The sequence below is a fragment of the Thunnus maccoyii genome, chromosome 11 (assembly GCF_910596095.1).
Source record: "Thunnus maccoyii chromosome 11, fThuMac1.1, whole genome shotgun sequence".
Classification (NCBI taxonomy): Eukaryota; Metazoa; Chordata; class Actinopteri; order Scombriformes; family Scombridae; genus Thunnus; species Thunnus maccoyii.
In genome coordinates, this window is record NC_056543.1 from 10,315,645 (window position 1) to 10,339,897 (window position 24,253).

A 24,253-nucleotide genomic window follows, 5' to 3' on the forward strand; every position below is an offset into this window, starting at 1 on the left:
TACGACAAGGATACATCTGAACAGTAGGTTAAATGGAAAGGTAGAGATAAACATAGAGAGAAAGACAGATAGAAAGCAGTTGGATGATGAAAAAACACAAGAGAAACAGGAAGAGGATGAAAAGCACACAGCAAATGCTGCTCTACATCTGCAGAAGTTGCTCCAGATGTGTTGTCGTGATATAGCTGCGTCTGCTTGATAAACGAGTTTATGTCAACTTGATGCGTGCGCACGATTTACTTAGTCATCACTTCTTCTTCTGAGTGCTTAGCTGCCACACGACACATGGCGGGATTATTGCACGATCGTCGCTGTGTCTCCTCTCCGTGCTCGCTTGTGCACATGTGTGACGGTGGAGCTGGAGAGGACAATAGCAGCGTCTGAAGATATCGCATCCTCTCATCTCTATCCCTCCCTCCCTCCCTTTTTCTCTCTGTCTCTCTCTCTCTCTACACTAATCACCTGCTTTATTTTTCTTCTGCTCCCATTCTTGCAATCTGATATTTTGGCTGTCATTTATCTCTCCTTTCAGATCTCCCATAAATCATTTTATCTCCCACTCAGTTTTCAGCCTCTTCTTTTTTCTTTTTTTTTTCTCTAAACTTCCTCCCTCCTCCTCACTGCCAGCACCTTAATCAGCTGAACTGTCAAAAACACATTCTTCTTTCACCTTCTTTCTCACACTCACACACACACACACACACACGCGCACACAAATCTGTTCTCACTGACTCCCACTCTTTGAAGTGAAAAAAGGCATTTGTTGTGTGGATGATAGATCAATAGCAGTTTGCTCCAATAGCAGATATATGAATCCTCTTCTTTTGCACTTTTTTTTTTCCTCCTTCCGTCTGTATTTGGCTACAACTTGTCTGTCTAATCATCTCTCTCTCTCTCTCTTTTACTCCCAATCTCCTCCATCCTTCCTCCACCACCCTTTCCTGTCTTAGGGGAAACCACCGTATCAAGAATCTTACACATAAATCATACGGTCTATGAAAATCCCCTCCAGTTTAGAAAAAATCTTCTAAAAAAAAGGAAGGGCCTGTATCATTTAAAGATGATTATGTTTTCTGGTCAGAGTGAAGTTTAATTTGCCTGAACAGTAATTTTATATCAACAACGCATGACAGAATGATGAATTGATGGTGACTTTCACTTTGATGGGGGCTCCAAAGAAATTATCTGTCCTTGTATGATGTAATTGTGATTTCAGATTGATAAATGTTGGATATACTGTAAAACACAATGTTTATTTAAGATTAACACAAACGGGATAGACAGTTTTAACCAATTTAAACACTTTAGGCCATGTAAATACCACAAAGGACAGCCTTTATGGAACTTGTACTTGAAAAAGAATGAATTGTCAAAACTGACGCAGCAGAGGCCGACATATCTTGCTGGTTGATCCCTTTTATAGATGTGTTTCTAAGCAACATGACCGTGAGATGCTTGTGCACGTGTGGGGTAGAAAACAAATTAGAACGACAGAGTTTATGAGCAATGATGTTTGGTTTCCCATTTTACAAAGAACTGAGAAATTTACCTCCAAACAGCAATTTTACTGGTTTCTAACAAGTTACTATATTGCTAAAAAATGTTCATATATATATATAAGACCCAAAAAAAGCTCCAAAAACACTGGATCCTCCACTTCCAACAATGCAACTCAATAGAGCTCTTCATTGAGGCGCCTTTAGACTGCGCAACAATAACGACTGTAAGTTTATTGTGTGTTACCAGGCATGTCATCAGCTCACGTCATCCATCTGCGCCACTCTGATGTTTTGAAAATGCAGCAAAGTCAACAAAGTTCTTCTCTGTTTCACCTCCATTATTTTGGTTCTTGTGCACCACAAATGTGTTAAGAAGAACAAGTGTGTTTTCTCCCTAAACTTTATTCAAAAAACTGCACTTGTGAAATGTCACGTCTTATTCTGATTGGTTTGTTTGTAGATGTGGATCGTAGCAGCAGTCACATTGTGAGAGTATGGTCTTAAATTTCTGACACTGTCAGAATTTCGCCTGTCTCGCACCCCATCAGTCATCGGTGGATGTCTCACGGTGCAATCTAGGACCACCGTTGTGGTTTGACAACCAAAGGTTTTAGTTTCTCTCACAATGTCAACTTTCATCTCAGACAGCCCACAGTGGAACAGCGTAAAGGCGCCTTTAGACAATACCTGCCTGGTAAACCCTCCATGTCTTTCAAACTCCAGACCTCTACTCAGGGTTTTCCCACCAGACAAAGGTGGCAAAGGCTGGAGAACATGTGTGGTGCAGCATACATGGCATGTGCGTGCACCTTAAGAGTGTCATGCACATAAGTGAAAAAATCAGGATTTGACAGACGAAAGTGTCCATACAGATTTAAATTTTATACCAAGATGTAACAAAAAGATGAAATATAAAGGTTGTGACAAACTAAAGTGTTTATTTTGTAGGCCTGGGACGATATGCTGATCTCCTGATTCAATACTATCACCATACTTGATTAGATTCAGAATCGATTCTCAATTCAAAACCAGTTCTTGATTGAATGAATAGAAAAGGGGGCACTTTCAGTCTCTTGCTCCAGTATACTGTGTGCCAAAACACTGACCTGTGTCCTTAATCCACTGAAATACAATATGAAACAGAACTCGCAGATAAGATAAATGGTCTGCAGCCTTTTTATATTTTAAAAAGTTACCTACATTAATTAATTTGAATGCATCTTATAGTCTCCTGTCTGAATAAGAATAATAAACTGAGGGAGGAGGAGTGCTCTGCTGTGTTGTTATTAATGTCATGTCTCCAGCAGTGGAGAGCAGCCTCTCTGCTGCACCGGTAGCTCCGGGGAAAGACATGGCTGTCCAACACGCTGAGCAGGCACATGGTTTCTGAGGTGAAACAGACTGACTTTCTTCACCTCAGAGTTGGTTCAGGTTGTATTAATGCTGCAGTGTGTGTTGGTCGTTTTTCTGCTGGACTTCGCTGCTCCGCTCCGCTAACATTAGTCTCTGAGTTACGGCGTAGAAAGTTCACACTACAATCACATTGGTCTCACAAAGGTAATTATTGATTCATTAAATCAAAACATGCTTGCAACTGTTTCCTGTTTTGAAGATTAATTACAAGATAACTCTAGCACGCTGTTGACTGTCCGGGTGCTGCACTGCCCTCCAGTTCCGCCTTTTTTGTTCCGTCAACATCACGTGCCAGAATTTTCAACAAAGGTGGAGGCCAGTAATACAAAGGCGACTCGTCTTTGAGTTAGATAGGCAGGGAACACCCTGCTCTAGTTTGTAGCACAGGCTTTCCATTTCCAAATTACTCACCAAACCCAAATAATCCTGTTGCCATCATGAGGGTTATTTTCACAGAGCTGACAACGGTCCTCCAGAGGACATTATATGACTGTTTTTACAGGCTAAGTAGTATTCGTAATGATGAGTTAACAGATATTTATGTGTCAAATCTGTGAAGCGCCCCTTTAGAGGAAATACAAAGACTGGTGGGTCGTTTGGGTGTACAAAACAAAACCAATTTTAATATTCTTCGATTACAAAAATTGGGAATATTGCATAATATTTGAAGCTAAGCTAAAACTGTATTTTATTTTAGTTCTTCCCATCAGCGTGATTAACTCTCCAGAGAGTGAGAGAAAAATACAAAGAGACAAGAAAAGGAAAAAGTGAGAAAGAGGAAGGTAGCGGACAGAATGAGATGCAGCGATGGATTTGAGATAAAGAGAAAGAGCTATAAAATGCAAAAAAATAACACATCTGCATAAATACATATGTAGGGACTCATTAAACTCAATTTATTCTTCTGCAAATGCAAACATCAGCGCGAGAAAAATCTTCATTTTAATTTGGACTTCAATACCACATAAGATGGATTCAGCATGTGAAATAGTTCATTAGGAGGAGTGAAATAGTGTCAAGTGCACAAGTGTACACACGCACACAAACAGAGCCTGAGAAATGTGCTGCATAGTATGTGGACACACACACACACGGATAACACTAGAGCGTGCATGTAAATGACACCACAGCCGAGGTGAATTTGAACAGCGACGTGTGTTCAAGGTCAGAGCTGTTTATCAGATGCAGTGTAAACACACAAAAAAACAACACTGTTTGATACTGGCCACCAATCCCATCCCTGAACCAACACGCACACACACACACACACACACACACACACACACACACACACACACACACACACACACACAGAGCAGCCATCAACTCAGTTCTAAACAAGCAGAGATATCATTCTGAAACAAACATACACAAATACACACTTTTTTTTAACAAACAGGCACACATGCACTAATGGTAACACAAGCATGTACACGTATACAGTCAGGCGAGCATGCTCAGTCACACACACACACACACACACACACACACACACACACACACACACACACACACACACAAGCACATAAAGATAAATAGGAGTGGGAGTGGATAGAGTTAGTGAGAAAGAGCGATATGAAACACACGGCACTAAAATAACTCTTTATAACAGGCTGAACCCTGCAATAACAAACAAACAGCAGAACCTTGAGAAAAATTAAAAAAAACGTGGAGAGAGAGAGAGAGAGAGAGAGAGAGAGAGAGAGAGAGAGAGAGAGAGAGAGAGAGAGAAATGAAAGGGAAAATAGGGCCAAAATAGTCTCTAATTAAAGTTGCACTGTGAATGACAATATCTGTTTTGTTTGTGTTTATTTTTAGTTTGTTTAATCTTGAAGACATAGTTTATTTTTCATCATTATTAAACTTATTTAGTGTTTTACTGAGCTTATGGCAAATGATGTGCCCACCTTTGATGCTTGCTTCAACGGCAAAAAATAAAAAATAAAACAGAAAAAACAAAATAAATCAGGAGTTGAACGGGGTCGGAATTAACCAGAACGCTGTTCCAGGAGGCAACATGAGAAATAAACAGTGTTGGAAATTGGTTTTATTAGAGAAAAATGTCTGTGTTGCCAGTGTGTGTGTGTGTGTGTGTGGTCAGTATAAATATGTATCAGAAATTAGTGGGGAGCAATTTCATAAAAAAAACATGCAGGGATCCCCCCAACAAATTCCGGCCATTCTTATCACTGATTAAAATGGGAAAAGAGCTGAAAGTAGCTGTAAAAAGCGTTTGGGAATACGTCTTTGTTAAGTGCAAACAGTCAAAATGATCAAATCAGCATTTGTTTGAGTGTTGTTGTGTCAAAATAAATGCTTAAAAATGCTTCCTTTAACTGAGAATTTGATTTAAAAAAATAATGTGCAATGTAGATTATCACTGTTATATCATGGCACTTTAAAAACACAGGAGGCTGTACTTATTATAATATTATTATATAATAATAATAATATAATAACAGTGGAAAATGTTTGCTGTGTTGGTTTGAACATATAATTTCCCAGCAGTACCGTTTCCTCAGTTAGCCCTTGTATTTAGTTCAAAATACTAATAAAAGATTACAATGTTTATTTTTTTTAAATTATAACTTGGTTTGAGGAATATAAACATGTTTTTGTTCAGAGCCCGATTAAATTTAACAAGATATGCCAAACTTCTCAATGCATGAGAGTTCATTATTATTATTATCTTAACAAAAAGCCGATATGCAATAACTTTGTCTTATTAAATATAAATAAGCTACATTTCCTGGTGTCCTAATTTAGATCTGGAATATGCAAGCAAACACTGATTAAACAAGCCTAAGAGTTTGACCGGGGATTCTACGCCAACCGTTTGATACTTGAGAACCAGCACTCAAATAGGAATTTAATTGTAAATGCTTTAGAAGTCTTTCAAAAAGAGCCTGCAGGTCTAGAAGAAATACTTATTTTTTCCACTGCAAGTTTTCACATTGTGTCAAAGGTTTTTTGGTGTATTTGCATGAACTGTCCACTGCTATGCTCCATATTGTTATATCTGATATACCCAAAGACAAGATAAAGAGAGGAAAAGGCCAAGAATTGTTTTTTTTCCAGGATTCAAAATCAATAATGCAATGAAATAAATAAAATCAGAATAGAGCTATATGTAAATGTCATGTCCGTTAGCTTGCTGACGAACAGCTGAAGTGAAAAACCTCTGCTCACCGTTAGATGCATAAAGATTGTTGTTCACCATGGGAGGGTGAACGGGGCCGTTGGTCTGACTGACCAATCCTGTCAGGCCGTTCACTGGGCTCATCAGTCCGGGCAGGCTAGAGGAGCTGTCAAATGAGCGATTGGGTGACACTCCGTGTTGTTCCTGCAAAACGAAGGTAACAAAAACACACAGTTCATACAGACAGACTGGTTTGATGGAGGGATAGTTACCTAAATGGATGGATTGAGAGAAAAATATCAAGATGTACTGAAGACTATTGAATAATTTCCTTTTTACACTTTTTTAAAGGGGATATATCATGATTTTTTCTGATTTTATGTAATTTATATATTGTTATGATGCCAGATGTCTGTGGTAAACATGGTTAAAGTTCCAAAACTTGAGTGATTATATGTAAAAATGCTCCCTAAAAAAAATCAAAAGACCGGGCTTCAGCCTGCTCTGAATGCTCTGTTTATAAAGTTACCTCTGCTTCCTCCTCAAACTGACATCAGATTGTTCACACATGCCCACAAACAGCCTCTGTTGCTACGGTTGTTTGCATTGTCCACTCGCGTTTTTCAGTTCGAATTTTCTCTTGAACATGTAAAGATGTATTTGGTTGAGTTTCCAGAAGCTACTCAATCAGAGTGGGCTCATCGGGTGGGGGGGCCTTAAAGAGACAGGAGCTAAAACAGCCTGTTTCAGTCGGAGGCTGAACCGAGGGTCTGAATAAAGAGCTAGTAGAAGATAAATAAGGAGTCATTTTTGAACCATGCAAAGATATTCCAGTAGAGTAAGAAAGATAGAATAAAAATATAGACCTGGAAATGTGCATAATATGTCCCCTTTAAGCAAACAAAAACAATTAGATTTGTGAAACTAACTAAAATAATAAAATGAACTCTGAATGAATCATAAAATAAATCATAAATAACAACATAATACATGAAAAAGGTACAAATGTTTGGTATGCAGACTGCGTTTAAATGGAGTGATGACCAGAGGAGTGAGTTAGGGCTTTGTAGTTGTCTATTCAAACACAATTAGATGTCAAGGAGATTGAATAAAAAGAGAGTGAAAGGATGGTGGAGGATCAAGGTAAAAGACCTGTTTCCCATGACCCATGGGTTGTAACTGTCTTTAACACCGCTACACTCGTCTGTGTCTGTATGTGTGGGGGGCAATGACAGTCTTACTGACACTAATCCTCAGGGAGGGTTGGCCCTCTAACAATCAAACAAAGCAGGGATTTCAGTCTTGATGTGTGTCTTTTTATGTGTATTATTTCTTTAGGAATTTAATTTGCATGTATTTGTCATTTGTGAGCGTACTGTAAGTAGAGAATATTCTAACCCTTACCCATTAACATGTATGCATATGTATGCAATTTAGGCTGTGTGGTGCGGCGTGTTTGTGTTTTTTTTCTGTGTATCTGCCTCTCTGCGCTGCATAAGCCCTCCACTCAAACAGCAAAAAAAAACAAAAAACATATGTCTAATAAATCTGCCTTGTCATCTTCCTCTTGACCCCCCATGAATACCAGCACCTGCCCCACTCACAGCATCTCCACCGATTCCCACCCAGGAGACACCACTCTTCACCAGTCCCCCCCCTCCCCTTCCTGGCTCTCTCCCAGCACGCATCCCATTAGCCGGTGTCATAGTGCAATCAGTTTATTCTGTAAAAACAAATGGTTCTCACTCTCCAGACACCGAAGAAGTGATTGTTGAGGTATAAAAACATTCTGCTTTACAAAAACCTGTTTTTATGTTCAGTTCTTTTATGCTGAACTCAAAAACCTAAACATGGACTGAGATGCTAATTAGATTCAACTTGACACATCATACATTACATTTATTATATTTTTCCTGTGTTGACCTGGATAAACAAACAAATACATTATGGCTGCTGGATCCATAAATGTTTTCTGTATTCCTTCATTTCAAAAAATGTCTTTTAAACGATATCCTCAATATTACAGAACACAGAAACTCAGGAGTGTCCCAGATAATGTAACAGTCCTTTAGGTTTAAATTGTGCTCTCAGCTCTCATAACTCATTTGCTCCACTTGAAAGCAGTTTGTGGTTCTTGTCAAGGTGTTGGCATGCTAAAGAAGGTCAGGCTAGAGTAGTTCCTCCACTAAAGAGTGCTATTCCTAAACACTTAATATTAGTAGGGAAAGGTACTGGGTGCTACGAAGTCCTAACCCTATCATACTACAAAGCACAGGGTACTTCATCAAAGTTTTAGTTAGTTTTGTTTTTATCTTGAATTCATAATTGGTAGGATTTTTCCAAATCATAATGTTTACAGTTTTTTTTATAGGAATTACCTTAAAACAACTTCAAAAATAACTTCCCTTATGCCTAATATTGACAGTTATACAGAAACATGAAAAAATTCAGCTATTGTGATGTTAAGGGAACAGCATCAGATTATCGATATGGAACTTGTATAGAGCTATTGTTATTTAGCATGATGACGTTTGAATAGTTACTAAGTGAGAAGGACCAGCTGGATAAACTGTGAGATTAGAGAGAGCTGGCTGGAGATGAATACAGTAAGAAGAACTGAGTGTAAAAGAAAGAGAGAGAGTAAAAGGGCACATACAAGGGTAAAAAAAAACATCAGAAGAGGAAAAAAATAGAACGGTCTACTTCTGTAATGTTAAAAGCATCAATACTGAAGTCTAAAAAAGGCTTTTAAGGTATAGTCTCTTATCTATCTGCCTTTATCTTCCTCTCTTTTTATCCATTCTTTTCCACTCTTCAAGACAAAGAGGGAAAACATGGATGCAACTCTTTGATGTTGCTAACAGCTTCCACCATCAAGCTATTGGCAGGGGGATGCCCTAAGCCCTGCGAGCCCAAGCACACAACTACATGCACGCATGCACTCAGTTGCCAGTTTATTAGGAAAATAAATCCTACCTTTGAGTTTTGTTAAAATAGTTTTAGAGAGGTGGGTTTTTTACAACTATAGTGTGTATTACATCGTACCGAGAGGTGTTTCTAATATTTTCTACACCTCATTTATATCAACGACTCTAAATTCCCGTTAATACTGGAACCTTTGTCCTCTGTATGGACTCTCTTTGCGTTCATCTATTTATTTGTCTGTGTGCTTGTTGTGTTTGTGTGTGTGAGCATATCATCCAGGGTGTATATGTAGCTTTTTTTTTCCCCCCACTACCGGCAGGCCATGGCAAAAAGCCATTTACACTTGTGTGTACAAGGGATTGTACAAACATTCTGCAGAGCCACGTAAAAAGGCATCAGCTGAAAAGCAGCCCGAGATGAAAAGCATCTTTTTACTCATAAAGAAAAGAGATACAGCTGAGTGAAGAACACACACAAAACAAGCACACTGACACAAACACACAAAAAAAAAACTGAAGTGCAAATGCTCTTTTTGCTGCTGCCGCCGGTAAGAGCAGAGAAGAGAGCAGGGAGACTAGTGTCAAGTATGCGAAAGAATGGGTGGAAGGGCTAAAAAGTCATCATGTGTAGAAAGAGGCAGAGTCAATAGACTGCAGGGAGAAAAAAAAAAGATGCTGTAGTCATTGAGAGCCAAGAGAGGGGATAGGAGATACAGAGTGAAGATAAAAAGAAGCACACATGTTTGTTTTCTTCTTAGTCAAGTGACAGAGGCATGTTTGCATTCTCACAGTAGGTGTCCCAACCTAGATTCTGGCTTTCAAAAGGTAATAAAAACATACTTAATTCAGTATGTGTTTCACATTTATTCATCCATTAAAACACAAACATGCTCCTTATGTTCATAAGCAATAGCCTTCGTGTGGCTATTACACACATTCAGACCAGCAAGTGTGATTATGGTGAATATTAAAACCTAAAATAAACATTTTTTTCCCCCCCATATTCCACTTAATCTCCGATAGTGAATTTCAGTCCACAAATGTAAAGATCACCTCTAGACATGGCTTAGGACGTAAAAAAAAATACTCTGCTTGGAACAATGAATTGTGTCTGACACTTTTTCCATAAAAACGTTTGTTAAAAATACTTCAAATGATAACTCCTTCTTCTCCCTCATTGTATCTTGAATCTATGGATAGTTTGACTGCTGGACACAAGATTCCTCCTGCTTCATTGAAAAGTCTATTTTTAGTGCATGTGTAGTGATGGCTTCGGGCTTCACTTGTGTAAGTTTTTTCTTTTTACTGGCCCTCAATTGGCTCCAAAGATGATTTGTAATGTCACAAATCATGCTCATATGTGCGCACCTTCACCTCAAGATTTTGGGTGAGCACAGTGAAACTCTACCCTTTCAGCAGATGAATGTGAAAACAGCCTTCTAGTGTTAAACTCTGTACATACATCATTCTGCACAGTGAAGCTCAAACATCCAGGTCAAGGATCAAAATACGAGAAAAACACAATTTTGACTGGAGGGAGAATTTAAAGTAAACACGATGCTCATTTTCTTAGAACTGTTGCCTTGGAAAATTGTCTGCTGTTGAGAAAGTGTGATCTTGTGTTCTACTGTACTTTGTTTGTTGCCCTTTTTCACCTAAAACTCAAATGAATTGATGCTCTAAATGTGTGGGTTACTCTGTGTGTGTGTGTGTGTGTGTGTGTGTACCTTCAGAGCCCTCAGGACCACAAGCTGGATTGTCCCTCTTACATTTCCCTCATGTGACATAGAGTGGCGCAGTGTCTCCATGGCCACATGATTGGAGCGTCCTAGCAGCGACTCTCCGTTAACTGCTACCAGCTGGTCATTGATACACAGACGCCCGTCCTATAAGACATGCACATCAGCTTGATTGAAACATTCTGTGCACTGCACTGGATTTCAGACATATGTATGTTTTTACAAGACCATTGTTAGCTCAAAAATCATGCAACCTTATTTGCATGCATGTATTTGTGTGTATGTGTCCTTAATTGATTAGCTTGATGTCAAAGTGCCTCATTCATTTTACCTTATGCTGTGTTTTCATTCAGCTGTCTCTTAATAAATGGCAGGAAAAATCTGACTGAACCACTTTGTGATGCTTATAATGGGACACACACACACGTGGCTTTCACTGAACATCTCTTTTATCAAACCAAGATAAATTCGGGGCACCCTGGTGGTCTAATGGTTAAGGCGCATACCGACCCCTGCTGCATTTCCCTTTCCCTTATCGACTGACATTTTAAGAAATGCGCACTGTTTTTCTGTATATTTTTGCTCATTTGCGTACATATGAGAATATTATGTCACCTTGTATGCAGCCCCTCCGTGTATTATGGATTTGATAAAGATTCCCAGATCCTCTCCCGTCTCCCTGGACTTGTTTCCTTTGAGGCTGATGCCCAGCCCTGCCGAGCCGGTGTCATTGAGAGGCACCTCAAACATGAGCTGCTCCTTCCCATTCTCCGAAATAAAGCCTGGCCCACGGGACACCTCGTCCTTCTGAGAGTGAGAGTAATGGAGGTAGAAGAGGAGAGACATCAAATGAGGAAGGGAGAAGGGTGGAAACAGGGTGAGGATGAGGAGACAGAGGTCAGCTCATTGGGTTTGAATTGTCTCCAAAAGCTAAAACTAAAAGCTTTTCCATTTGAGAGAAACCATCACAAGGAGCTTTTCAGCTAAAATTCTCTATGAGTGAAAAATTGCAGCCAGTCTATTTTCGAAGAAAAGAAGAAAAAAAAAAAAAAAAGGAAAATGAAAAAAGCCATTTGGACTGTCTGCTTCTTTCTTCATCTCTCGGCTAAGCAACATCAATAAAATGACCTGTGCATTTTCAAGAGGTAATTGGAGAATGTGTCAAACACAGAGAGCCAGAGAGAGAAAAATAGTGAGAGTGAAGTGAGTATAGAGAGGAAAGCATATAAACCAGAAAAAGAAACAAGAAGCAACAAGAGACTGTTCAGACAGAAATGACTATCATAATCCAAGAATGATGGTGGAAAAACAACATATTATCAACAGAGAAGTATGGCAGTAACGACTGCATCTGAGAGAAAGTTAACAGGAAAAACATTGGAAACAAAGGAAGCGAGTGGATCCCGCCAAATAAAAGTGTGTTAGAAGCTAGTGATTGCTCAGCGGGAGAGGTAGCACTGTTGCACATATGGATTATACTTTTTTGAAATATAATGCAAGTAAACGTCCAAAAACACTTTTTCTATTCCAAATACTGAACAACCTCAGATAAACTGTTATTTCTGAAAGATTCGTTTTTAGAGAGACAAGAAACTTTTCTGTGGATCAGATGAGAAAAATAATTGAGTAGTCTGTAGCACAGCATGAAGTCCAAAACAGGAGCTTTGCAGGAGAAATTATATTATCTTATCTAATAACACAACCGATGTCGACAGTGATGTGTCATATTTAAACAATGTCCCCAGATAGATGTTCAAAGTAGACAATTAGTCATAAAGCAGATACTGCTCGGAGACGATTTATGAACATTCAATACAAACTTAAAAAAGAAATTGTATTCATATGAAATCTGTGCATATCATCCACTGTGAGGTTAATGTATTAGTTAGGCATTTTGGGAAATATGCTTGTTTGTTTTCTTGCCAAGAGTTAGATGAGGAGATTGATACCACTTTCATGTCTGTGTGCTAAATGTGAAGCTACAGCCAGCAGCCTGTTAGCATAGCTTAGCATAACATAAAGACTGGAATGACAGGGGAAACAGCTACATTATAGCCTGGCTCTGTCTGAAGGTAGTAAAAACTTACCATCTGCCCTAAAGCTTACCAATTAACATGTTATATCTGGGTTGTTTTGCCGATTTTGTGAACAGAATGAGGCTAGCTGTTTGCTCCTGCTTCCAGTCTTTGTGCTAGGCTAAGCTAACTAGCTGCTAAATATTTACCTTGCGGATATGAGAGTCATATCGATCTCCTCATATAACTTTTAGCCAGAAAGCGAGTGAGTGTATTTCACAAAAAAAATATCCAACTATTCCTTTAAGCTTTGGTTAAGGTATGGTGTGGTGTAGTGTAGGGGATAATGATTTAAAAGGCATTCAAATATGCACTGGATGTCAAGGTTGTACTGAAAATTTGTTCAATGTGACCTTAAGACGACTGCACTACACTGGACAAAGATGAGATGTTTCCAAATGACCAGTTGATGCTGGACATCATATCTGAAGTGTTCAGACAGAGACGAAGCTTGTTTGTAGCATGAATAACTGTGTCTGTGAATGCATTTACATGTCATTTACATGGTTGACTTCTTGTGTCTGTGTTTATCTACATTACTGAGAGTATGTGTGTGTCAGAAATAAGAAAATGAAAAACAAAAAATAAGAATGAGTGTACAGTATGTGCTCATGGTAGAAAGTCTGAGTGCCTGTCAAGCTTTAGTCTACATGTGGCTGTCTATGTACATGCATGACTTCAGTCTTACTCTTTATGAGCATGCCTGTGTATGTGTGTGTTTGTGTGTTTGCGTGGGTCAGCAGTGTCAGGTTTAAACAGTGTTTGTCTGTGGGGATTGTAGGTTTAACAACGTTAAGCCGACACAAAGTCCTCTACTCTGCAGAAAACTGTTTTCCCTGCTGCAAAAACTGCCCCCCCATCAGACTAACTGTCCAGACATGATAGGAAGCCCCACAACCTTGGAAAGAACTTCAAAAACACCCAGAAGAGAAATATTAGCTACTTTCTGCGCATAATTACGTTGAGAATTTATTAGACTCTGACATTCTGTAAGAGTGCTCAATTCATCAACTTTTCAGTTTTTTTTTCCACTGCCGATTCATTATTTATTTACCTGATTTAACTTCCCTTCTTCATTAATTAATGGTTTCTTTTTCTTGCACTCAGCACGGGACAGAACCAACGCCAGGATGAATTTAGAGACAGAGGACGGGTGTTGTTATAACTGTAGGAAAGTTTACACCAGCAGTTCTCAGCTTGAGGGTCAGGACAACCCACGGGTCATGAGATGTTTGATAGAATCTGACAAAAATATGCAAATGTATGTAAAGTTGTTTATCTGGGTGATGAATTCAATTTCCTTGTAAAACAATGAATAAGCACAGCCTCCGGGCTTCCTCCAATAATTTACCAGACAAACAAGCACGAGGAAAGAAAAACAAAATCATCATTTGGTGTCAAACCTGACTGTTCTGTCGGTTTTTACATCCAAGTGCTTAGAGAAAGAACTCGCTTCCATTTCGTGGCTTAACTCAAAAAAAAAAAAAAAACCCACAAAATTAAACAAGGCCTCCCTTTTTCATTAACTGGAATTGCTTTAAAACACACGCATGCACACACAGAAGTGGACATGAGCACAAACAAATTGCCGATGCACACTGCAATTTCTTGGAACGTTATTATTATTTCAGCCTCATTGCTATGATAGGTGGTTATATCTGTGTGTGATACTAAAATAATAAACAGTGGTGTGTGTCCACGTGTGTGTTTTTTTTTCTGTTTATTGCTATAAAAAAAAAAAAAGTGTTTGTATCTTCGCCAAATGAACTCTATCAAATCCATCCGGTTATAGAAAAAAGCTGTTTGCATAGATGAACCTCCTCATGCTGGTCGTTTAACATTTAAATGGGTTGCCACAATGATCGATCAACGGGACGATGCGCTATTAACAAGACAGCTCAGTGTCTGTCGGTGTGTGTGTGTGTGTGGGGATGTGTGTCGTTTTATTAAACCGCACTAGAAATGTGTGTGAGAGAAATATGAAAAGACACACTATATTAAAATGAGCTTGAGCAGTCAACTATACACATGCATACATAAAGAAAAATGTCCTTAACTCACCCCCAAAGGTCAGATGAACTATGAATCAGAGGGAGAAATAGAGAAAGATGAATAAAGATAAGTTGTGTAATATTAGGCGTACACTTACTCTGCTTTAAACTGTTATACGTGTATATTTGTGTATGAGTGCACGTGTGTGAGGACACCTGCCTTCTGCAACATGTTTTTTTTTTTTTATTGAGAGCCTTCCAGATGCCCCTCAACCCAGCCATGCTGAGAAAATCTGTGTGTATATGCATGTGTTTGTGTGGAGAGTCCCATGCTGTGGAAATGACTGCCCAAGGATCCATCTTACAAGGCCAAACAACAGTCGCTGCTGTGTTTAAATGCGGCAGGAGGTGTGATAACGCACAAACACACACACACAAATGGCTGAGGTAAGGACTGCAGGGACAAAACCCGACATTATGGGCTATGCTTTTGACTTATAAAAAAATCACTGTCCATCACTGGCCCCCGTTGTCCAATCTCCCACCCCCCTCTTCTCCCACTATCCCCTAATGGTCAGTGTAAAGGCTCTAGCTGGAGGACCGCAGACCACAATCTTGGTGTGACTGAATTGCTTTTACAACCATAGAAAGAAAGAAAGAGGATGAAAAGGCACGCACAAAAAACAGAGGGAAAGAAAGACAGAGGTGCAAACCACAGTGGTTTTTGAGGCTAAAATAAATGTCTGTGGATGAGAGAACTACGGGTGACCAGAGTTTGTATCTAGGGGATGGAAAGAGAAAAAAGGAATTGGTTGGCCCCCATTAATTTTTTCTTATATTACAGATTAAGTGTCTGTGAGGAAGCTGTACAGACAGATACAAATACAAAACAGTATTTTCTGACTCGTTGATGTTTCCGGTGATTTGTATTATAACGAGTACAGCTCTAATACCATCAGGGTAATCTCCCTTGGAGCTGCATGTTAGAGGTCAACACATGTGGGGTGGGGAGGCCTGCAGGTCCTGCGAAAAACCACAGCAGATGACGGCGGCGCAGGGTTCGCTTTCCGCGGCTACGGACGGTTATGGGTGGTCACGTTGTAATAAGGGGTCACGGTGTGGGCCGGGCAACCTTCTGTTCAAGTGCAGAAGCTCGCCGCATGCGTACGGAATTGCTTCTTGGCACGTTTCTGAACCATATTTGTTGTCTTCTTCACAATGAAACCTTAGAAGGGGGATAGTTTATAGGAATTATTGGATAAAAATGTGATCGGAACTGGTGAGTGAGTGTGAGAGCAGTGGAAGAAAAGTTTGCTGGTCAAGTGGTTGCGCTCAAAAAGCAGAAGAAGCGAGCGAGTACAGTCTAAACAAAGACAGGCTTGTCCAGACCTCTACTGGTCATAAACAAAAAATCTATTTCTGTGTGTAATAATGATAGAGGAAGTGTTAAACCATTAACAAATCTTATGGACATTTGTACTTATAAATCTTATAAATCTGAAGGTGATGTTAATCTCTTTTTTTTTTGTTTTGTTTTGTAGGAAGAACATCTTGCTATGACAATACCCATGTAGATCCCCAGCGTCTTGGAATCAAATCTGACATATATGTGTGTGTGTGTGTGTGTGTGTGTGTGTGTGTGACACTCATGTGCTGAGGGCTTTAAGACACAGCAGCGACTTTAGATGATAGGATGATGAAGGAGCTGATAAACCTTCAATAAACAGAAGAGAGAGACACAAGATGAGACGGAGAGCCAGAGAGAGACGAAGAAGAGAGACATTAGACCCTTCTCAGCTCCTCTCCACTGGGATGATGGCAGCTCCTGCAGAGACACCAAGCTGCCAGGGAGTTTGTGTGTGCATGTGTGTGTGTGCACGTGTGTGTGTGTGTGTGTGTGTATGTGTGAGTGTGCACAAACAGGTCTCTGAGGGTGTAACAGATGGGAGATCTACTGTAGTGATTCTGTGAGGTCACATTGGTGACGATACCAGTGAGATGTAACACACACGCACACACACACCAGAAACAGACAACAGAATGCACAGAAGCGCTCTCTCACACACACACATACACACACACACACTCCCTTTCTCTCTCTCTCACACACACACACACTGGCTGCAGCGGTGATGGATGAGGGATAATCAGAATGAGGAAACTGTTCAATAAAGTTGTTGTGTTTTGAATGTTCTCTGTCACCAGCTGCCAACTGTTTACTGATTTAATATGTCAGTGTGTGTGTGTGAGGAGCATCTGGCACTAAGGAGAATGCTTCCTGTTGTGGAAAAAAAAAAGACACAGAACAGGAAAAGGACAGACAGATAGTCAGCAGCTCATCACATACTAGATAGCAGAAGCAGAGCAAAAATAGCCTGACGGTATCACACTTAAACCTTTCAAATCGATCCTTTGCATCAGTAGACAAAGTGCGGATGTGGATGGTTTATATTCAAATCCTCATATATTGTCTTAGGCTGTGCCATATAATTTTTCATTTTTTGTGCTATGTATTTAAGGTGAGGTCTATGATGATGAATCCCACTATGCACAATTCTGTTCTGTTTATTCCAGACTTTGCCGATCCATAAGTCATGTTTTCTAACTTAAATCAACATTATCAGACAAAAACACAGCTAAAAAAAACTATATACAGCTGATGTTTATGTCACATAATCTTTGTATGCTGGATTCATTTAACAGTGGTGTTGTGATATTTACCAGAACACAGTTCCAAGATTAAGCTAGGTTTCTTTTTTGGGTCCTGGTAAAAACTATAAACAGCACCTTCTTCTCCTTTTTGCTGAATCATATGACAGAGTTTATCCTTCTAATGTCTTAAAATAATTACAGGTGGGTAAAGGAAAATAAACAAGGGCACCCGTCAGTAACATGCAAGAATAATTCAAATCCATGGAAGAACAAGAGAAAGGGAGGGAGAGGGAGAACAGGAGGTGTGAAAGGTCTGGAAGCAGAAAAGAGCATCATTGTTTCAAACATTAGTTTCAAGGCACCAGCCAACTCTGCAGGCGTATGCTTGTTCTTGTGTGAATAAAATGACTTAAAATGTCTTTTTATGTTATATGTGTGAGTAATTGCGTGGCACAAAATGCCTTTACAGACAGCCAACACAGCAGGTGGATGTATATTTGTTATGTTGTGGAATGTTTATGAATAGGAATTGTATGTCAAAAAATAAGTGACTTTGTGTGTGTGTGTGTGTGTGTGTGTGCTTGTATAGAGGTGGTGTAATGTCTTTGTTCTACAGTGAGCACAGACATTAGCAAGCAACACCAGATGGTGGGCTAAAATGAGAGAACGGAAGAGGGGGAGGAGAAGAAAGACAAGATCCTTCCATCATTTCATCATCATCCTTCTTCTGTTTCCTCTCCATAAACACAAACAAGCTGGCAAAAAACCTTCATTTCTAATCATAAAAAAATAGAAACTGCATCCATATAACTGTTTAAAGTCTCCTAGAACATGATATGAAAAACATGCCGAAGCTGTGTGTGACTCTTATTTGTATAAAACAACAATGTTGTGTTGCAGGAAACTCATTAAAACATCCAAACAAAGCGAAAATAATCTTGGAGCTTATGACCTGTCAGAGGCGGTAGGGGCAGAGTTGTTCCTTGGTACTCAACAATCTTTTCACAATAAGATGATAATGATAAGAAAAGGCGGTCAGTGCGGTCTTCAGAAAAGATTGGGATTGGCTGAAGGTCAGGGTGGTAGCAAAATAAATTACAAAAACTTGAAATTAAGAAAAAATTATATAAAAAAATCATTACTGTCCATGATCAGTATTCATGAACCATCAAGGCTTTGATATTTATTTATCATCTTCATAAACAATGCCAAGGCAAAGGTCCTGTTTTAAAAGTGAGATATCTCACTGAGCAAGTGAAGTTTGATTTAAAAGTAGATCTCTATTTTGGAGAGTTTGGTTAAGTGTTTTTACACAAATGAAAACCTTCAGTCTGGCAGACAATTTTAAACCTAAAAAAGCAAAAAGATCAAGTTTATAGATAGACCTCAACAGTACTCGCACACTGGCAGTTTGCTGCTGAATGCGAAGCAGCCGTGATGATGATCAGTACCTTCAAGTCTAAAACTGTGGTACTCAGCTGGAAAATTGGTGGATTGCCTCCTTCTGGCTGAGGGAGAGATGCAGCCCCAAATCATAGAGGAGTATTTTAGGATCTTGTTTACAAGTGAGAATGAGGGAAACCTTAATCTAAAATCGGAGACCATCCAGTGAGAGGTTGTCAACAGAAATGGCAGTAAAGTTGAGTGGAGGTTTGTGTGAATGCTGTTTCTGTGAAACAGACAACCTGGAGAATGTGCCAGCTAGTGAGGTGTGATCATACTACCAGGCATATGCTTGATTTCGAGGTGTGAAAATACGAAACACGGTGTGAAATTCATTGCTTGTTTGCACTCAATGCTTTGAAAGGACTTTATTTGTACTGTAAACCAAAAAAAGATGTGACCCGAAAACTATTACGAGCCAATCCAGACTTGGCAACAGCAGAGTACAGAGAATATCTCTGAACACGGTAAATGTGTCCACTTATGTGTTTTATGAACTTCTATCACAGTGACAGACTTACTAAAGATACATTTAAAAATTAGAGGCGAAAACTTCAACACTGAGGGTCAGTTTAAGGTTGCTTGACAATATTGCCTTCCAAAATAGCCCAAGTGATTGATATTACCTTTTTTGTTTGAGGAAGTGATACAGGTGGAGGGGAAATGTCTGGAAGACACATTAGTGCTGTTAGGTCACTGCCAGGTTTCTTGAAAACATGGGTGGGTTTGTCTGTGGATCACACACTGGACACTAGCCAACGCAACCCTCAACAGGATAAACCGACCTCCCTTAACTCGGTTACTCTCCCCACCCTGTTCTGTCCTCAACACATTATTGTACACCCATTTTTTAATATTGTCCAGCGTTTATTCTTTAATGTTAACCATATCTAAGAAATGGGTTTTCATGAAAGGAGAGAAATTAGAAAGAAAAGTTACAGTTTCAGGCGTTTCATTGCTCAATACAAAATGTTCAAACGTACAAATATCAACAATACCCACACTAGTCACGGCACACCCTCAACAGCTGGTAATGGATGACTACCACTGCCCTGGAAATCCCCCCTTCCACACATACACTTATTGCACTACACTTTAACAAGTGTAAAACTTTAATTAATGAGTGTTTTTTCACAGCTTCACTGTGCAGAACTGCAATTGCACTTGCTCTAGAAAGCTGTTGTGACTGTTAAACAACATCAGCTGTTAATTAGACAGAGGTGAATTCAACTGGGCCCTACTGTCTGTCAGGAAGAGAGGATGAGGGCAAGAGACAGTCACTCAGAGACAGAAAGAGAGAGGCTGACACTAAAAGTCTGTTGATTTCAAGCGAAAAGTGAATTTTAGCAGTGGTGTGAATGAGTTGGTACAATAATTAATTTCATCTCTACTTATCAAAAACCATCAAAGGTTGAATTCCTTGTTCTGTGTCCTGTTTGCAGGTTCACATCTTCCTCAGTCTTTACATCATAATGCTCAAAATCCACCCACCCACACACACACACACACACACACACACCATCTACCTAGATTGATATATTCAAGCTGAGCTCAGCTCGCCTATGAGAAACTGCAGCTCACCCATGTAATTAATCAGTTCTCACACTAAACTGTAATGCAGAGTCAATCCATCAACTTTTCAAACTCGTTCTTTTATTCAGGGTCATGGGGCTGGAGCCTCATCAGTCTGCCTTTTGTCCAATACATCTCATCACCACATCAGTCCCATTTTGCCTAGATGAAATTTGCATTCTCATTAATTTATTTTCAGCAACAACTGCAGAAACTCTAACTCTCACATTAAAAAGGGTGTATTGGTAGATCTCCAACACCTCCTTATGGGCACCATCACTTTTGTTTTTTTTTTCCTTTTGTTTTGTCAATGATGAAAAACTAACCTCATGAAAAATGACAGAATAGAGAAAAAGAGAACCAAGGACGATATGTGTCTGCATAAACAGCACTGAGCCAAACATCACTGTCCGTCAAAATAAATCATTATTTTAAATATAACAGAACGTGAGTATTCAGCCTTTGAAACTGATATAAGCATGCAAAGGCTTGGCACATATGTACACACCTTTACCTACACACACACACACACACACACACACACACACACACACACACACACAAGCAGCGTCCTTGAGTCATCCGCTGGTTTGAGTTGCGCATCCCCCCCCCCCCCACCACCAAGACAGCAAAAACTAAGAGAACAATACTTTACCTATGGGAGATATTTTGCTGTAGATTGTATGCAGAAGGACAATACACTGGCATTTGGTATGAATAATACTAGACCAATGGGAGGTCCGTTTCCACTTTCCTGACCGAGTGAGTGATATTTTTGTCCAGTTACCATGTGGTCAGATTGAATGCCCGCTAGCTCAAAATTGAGGTAAAGTTGTCAAAAGATACAATTTACAAAAAAATGCAACCTAAAAGAGGCATCGGGATAAATTGAATGATGCGGTTTTTCCCCAGTTTACAACAACTTTCCATCTGGGAGCTGTAAAACATCATGATTCATTCCTCCAAGGAACTGGATACCCAGGGAGCTTTCGAGCATAGTTTGCTGTGTGACAGTATGGTGGGAGAGAAGTACCAGTAGAAATTCTCAGTGAACACATGTAACAAGATGATGAGTGGAGGTATTCGGCAACACTTATAAAACTCAAAAAAAGGGCGTCCTTGGTCATCACACAAAGAAAACTGCCTTAAAGATCAGACATATGCGTGCATGTAGAAAAACTCTGAACTGGATATAACACTCACAAATGATCCAGAATGTTAACACATGTACACACTCCAACACATTGGTCCCTTTCCTGTCTGCAGAAACAGAATTTCCTATGGGGCTCAAGGTCGCATGCACATGTGTGTGTGTGGAACTTCCTGGCAGCCGCTGAGGAAACATCAGTCGATAAGAGCGGAAAAAGACGGAAAGAAAGAAAAGAGACACTAAAGGCAACATAAAAGGCGAATACAATATAGCGACAGATGGAAAAAATGAACCAAAGACAAAAGTGATGGGTGGAGGGGAGACAAAAGCAAATTGACCTAAATAAAAATCAGTGGTCTTATAACATTCTGAGAAAGTACAGTAAGACTCCTTGTTATTCCCTTTGTGTCAGCAGGGATGCATGTGTGCTGCAAAACAACTGACACTTCAAAGTTGTGGGGAAAAGTGAGAGTCATCGCCGACACAGCAGCTATAATTGAAATGACAGTGATGAAACAGAACATTATGTGACAGAACCTCAGTCGAAAGGATGGGGGAAGAGGTACAGATTTATTGCTCAATGAATGTGAAAGCAGATAGAAAAGAAGAAAATATTACAATACGGAAAATCAGTTATTGTGTTATTGAAAAAAAAAAATAGCAACTGTTGAGTTGAGTTGAGAGAGTGTCTGAAAATGACAAGACATTTCGAAAAATATATTATTTTGAACCTACAGTTGGAAAACATTCGAAAAGAACTACAATTGACATCAGTACATGCACACTAGCTGATCATGCAGAGTCAGATTGAAGGAAAAAGCATAGAAAAATAGAACGAGAGTGAATTGAAGAGGTTTATTAATCAAAACAGTGTTGAAATTCAGCATGAAACAAAGTTGCAGGGAAAGACTGGCACAAAATATGAACAATATCAATAAAAAGCTTCACAATGGGCGCACACTGTATTACATGATTACTTGGCAAGTTTAAAAAGAGAAAATTATTATTATGAACAGGGAAGTGTATCATCTTTCAGATTTATTCAGAAAAGCCCTTATTGACATTGTGGTTAATGTTTATAAAAAAAAGAAGCCTTCCTATAGGCTTCTGAGCTGTGCATCATCCAGGCAAGCCTGTTGATTGGACCAAAAATTGCAAAGTTAGAGAGAACTGACGTATGAAAATAAAAACTGATGTCTTTCTGGCTACCTTGTTAGATAAATGAGTAAGAAACCACTATCCTTATAACTGCCGCTTGACCAGAAAATCTGATTTGATTGGCTGAGGGTGTAGAATGGTCTGAGAATAAGACATTGTGATTGGTTCTTACCATTTCTCGGGGCAGGAACATGTCTTCCTGCCGCAGGACCACAAGACACACACTCTCTCCCTGCCGCGTGCTGCGTAGCATACACACCAATTCCTCCTGGCCCACACCTGTGATATCAACACCGTTGACCTGCACACACGCACAAAGTAAAAACACCACCAGTGTATCATCAGTATATTTCTTTCCTTGTCTTCTCCTTCTTTACTTCTGATGTTTCAATGCCTCATGTCTTTTATATCCTTATAAAATTCACTATGCAGAGTTAGAGTGAAGATTCAAGCAGATGTCCTTTGTTAAATGATTACATGAGTCCTGTACCTCTAGTATGCGGTCTCCAGACTGTAGGCGTCCATCTTTAACAGCAGCTCCACGTGGCAGAATGTTTTTGACTAGAATAGGACCGGGGCCATGAACTGAAGAGTCTCTGGTTACAACAGTAAAACCAAGACCTTCCGAACCTAGACATACATACACAGATGCACAAATACACACAAATAAATGAGAATTGAGAGGTGAGTTACAGTATGCGAGTAAACGTAGCACTACTAGGCCTACATTGACAGACAAATATTCTGTATAGCTGTTTACTCCCTGCTTCTATATTTGTCTTTCACAGGCTAAAAATCCCCCAGTCATCCTCCCACACACAAGCACACACACCTTAAACTACTCCTGAGAACTATAACACAGTGTCTTTGACTCAGCTACTGAGTACATACTGTATACGTGATAATTTAAAGCCTCAGGAGATCATGTGTGTGTGTGTGTTGCTTTAAACCCTTTAGCTATAAATGCTGCTACAGTATCAGCAGGTGTGAAGGTTTCAAAAAGGGTTCAGGTGTGGGGCAGAGAGGAGGAGAAGGGACTGAGGAAGAGAAGAGGTAAACGAGGCGTGAGTGTAACACAGCGGAAATGAGGAGTGAATGTTCTGGAAAGAGAAGTGAGGAAGATTAAAATACTAATCAGTGAAAAACATGTGCACACACACACACACACATATATACACACACGTGTAAGAAAGCACTCATGAACATGAATGCATGCACACAAAAAGACCACACACAGACACAGAGACCAGTTGTGTGTTTTATAGACCTCATTTAGTCTGGTCTCTTTAGCAGAGCCAAGTCAGCAGTTTGGTCCAGTATGAATTCATATCAGCAGAAATGAACAGATCAATAAAAACTTAATAGACCACGAAGAGAGGGAATCAGGAAAATGGAGAGAGGAAGGGTGAGAGGAAGGAGAGTCAGCCAGAGAACAGAGAATGAAAGCTGTAAAGAAACATGCTGAGTGAAAAGCACAAGAAATAAAGTGAGTCATACA

The 24,253-nt window shown here is 39.6% G+C and overlaps 1 protein-coding gene across 6 annotated transcripts in view; it reads right to left on the minus strand.

Moving 5' to 3' along the window:
- pard3bb (par-3 family cell polarity regulator beta b) overlaps positions 1 to 24,253 on the minus strand; it is a 227,686-nt gene that overhangs the window by 114,128 nt on the left and 89,305 nt on the right. For all 6 annotated transcript variants that reach the window (XM_042425837.1, XM_042425835.1, XM_042425836.1 and 3 more), the window contains 5 exons: positions 23,246 to 23,385; positions 22,928 to 23,056; positions 11,330 to 11,521; positions 10,703 to 10,861; positions 6,102 to 6,255 (listed from right to left, as the gene is read on the minus strand). In XM_042425837.1, coding sequence (XP_042281771.1) covers positions 6,102 to 6,255; positions 10,703 to 10,861; positions 11,330 to 11,521; positions 22,928 to 23,056; positions 23,246 to 23,385 — 774 coding nt within the window. The remainder of the gene's footprint in view (positions 1 to 6,101; positions 6,256 to 10,702; positions 10,862 to 11,329; positions 11,522 to 22,927; positions 23,057 to 23,245; positions 23,386 to 24,253) is intronic.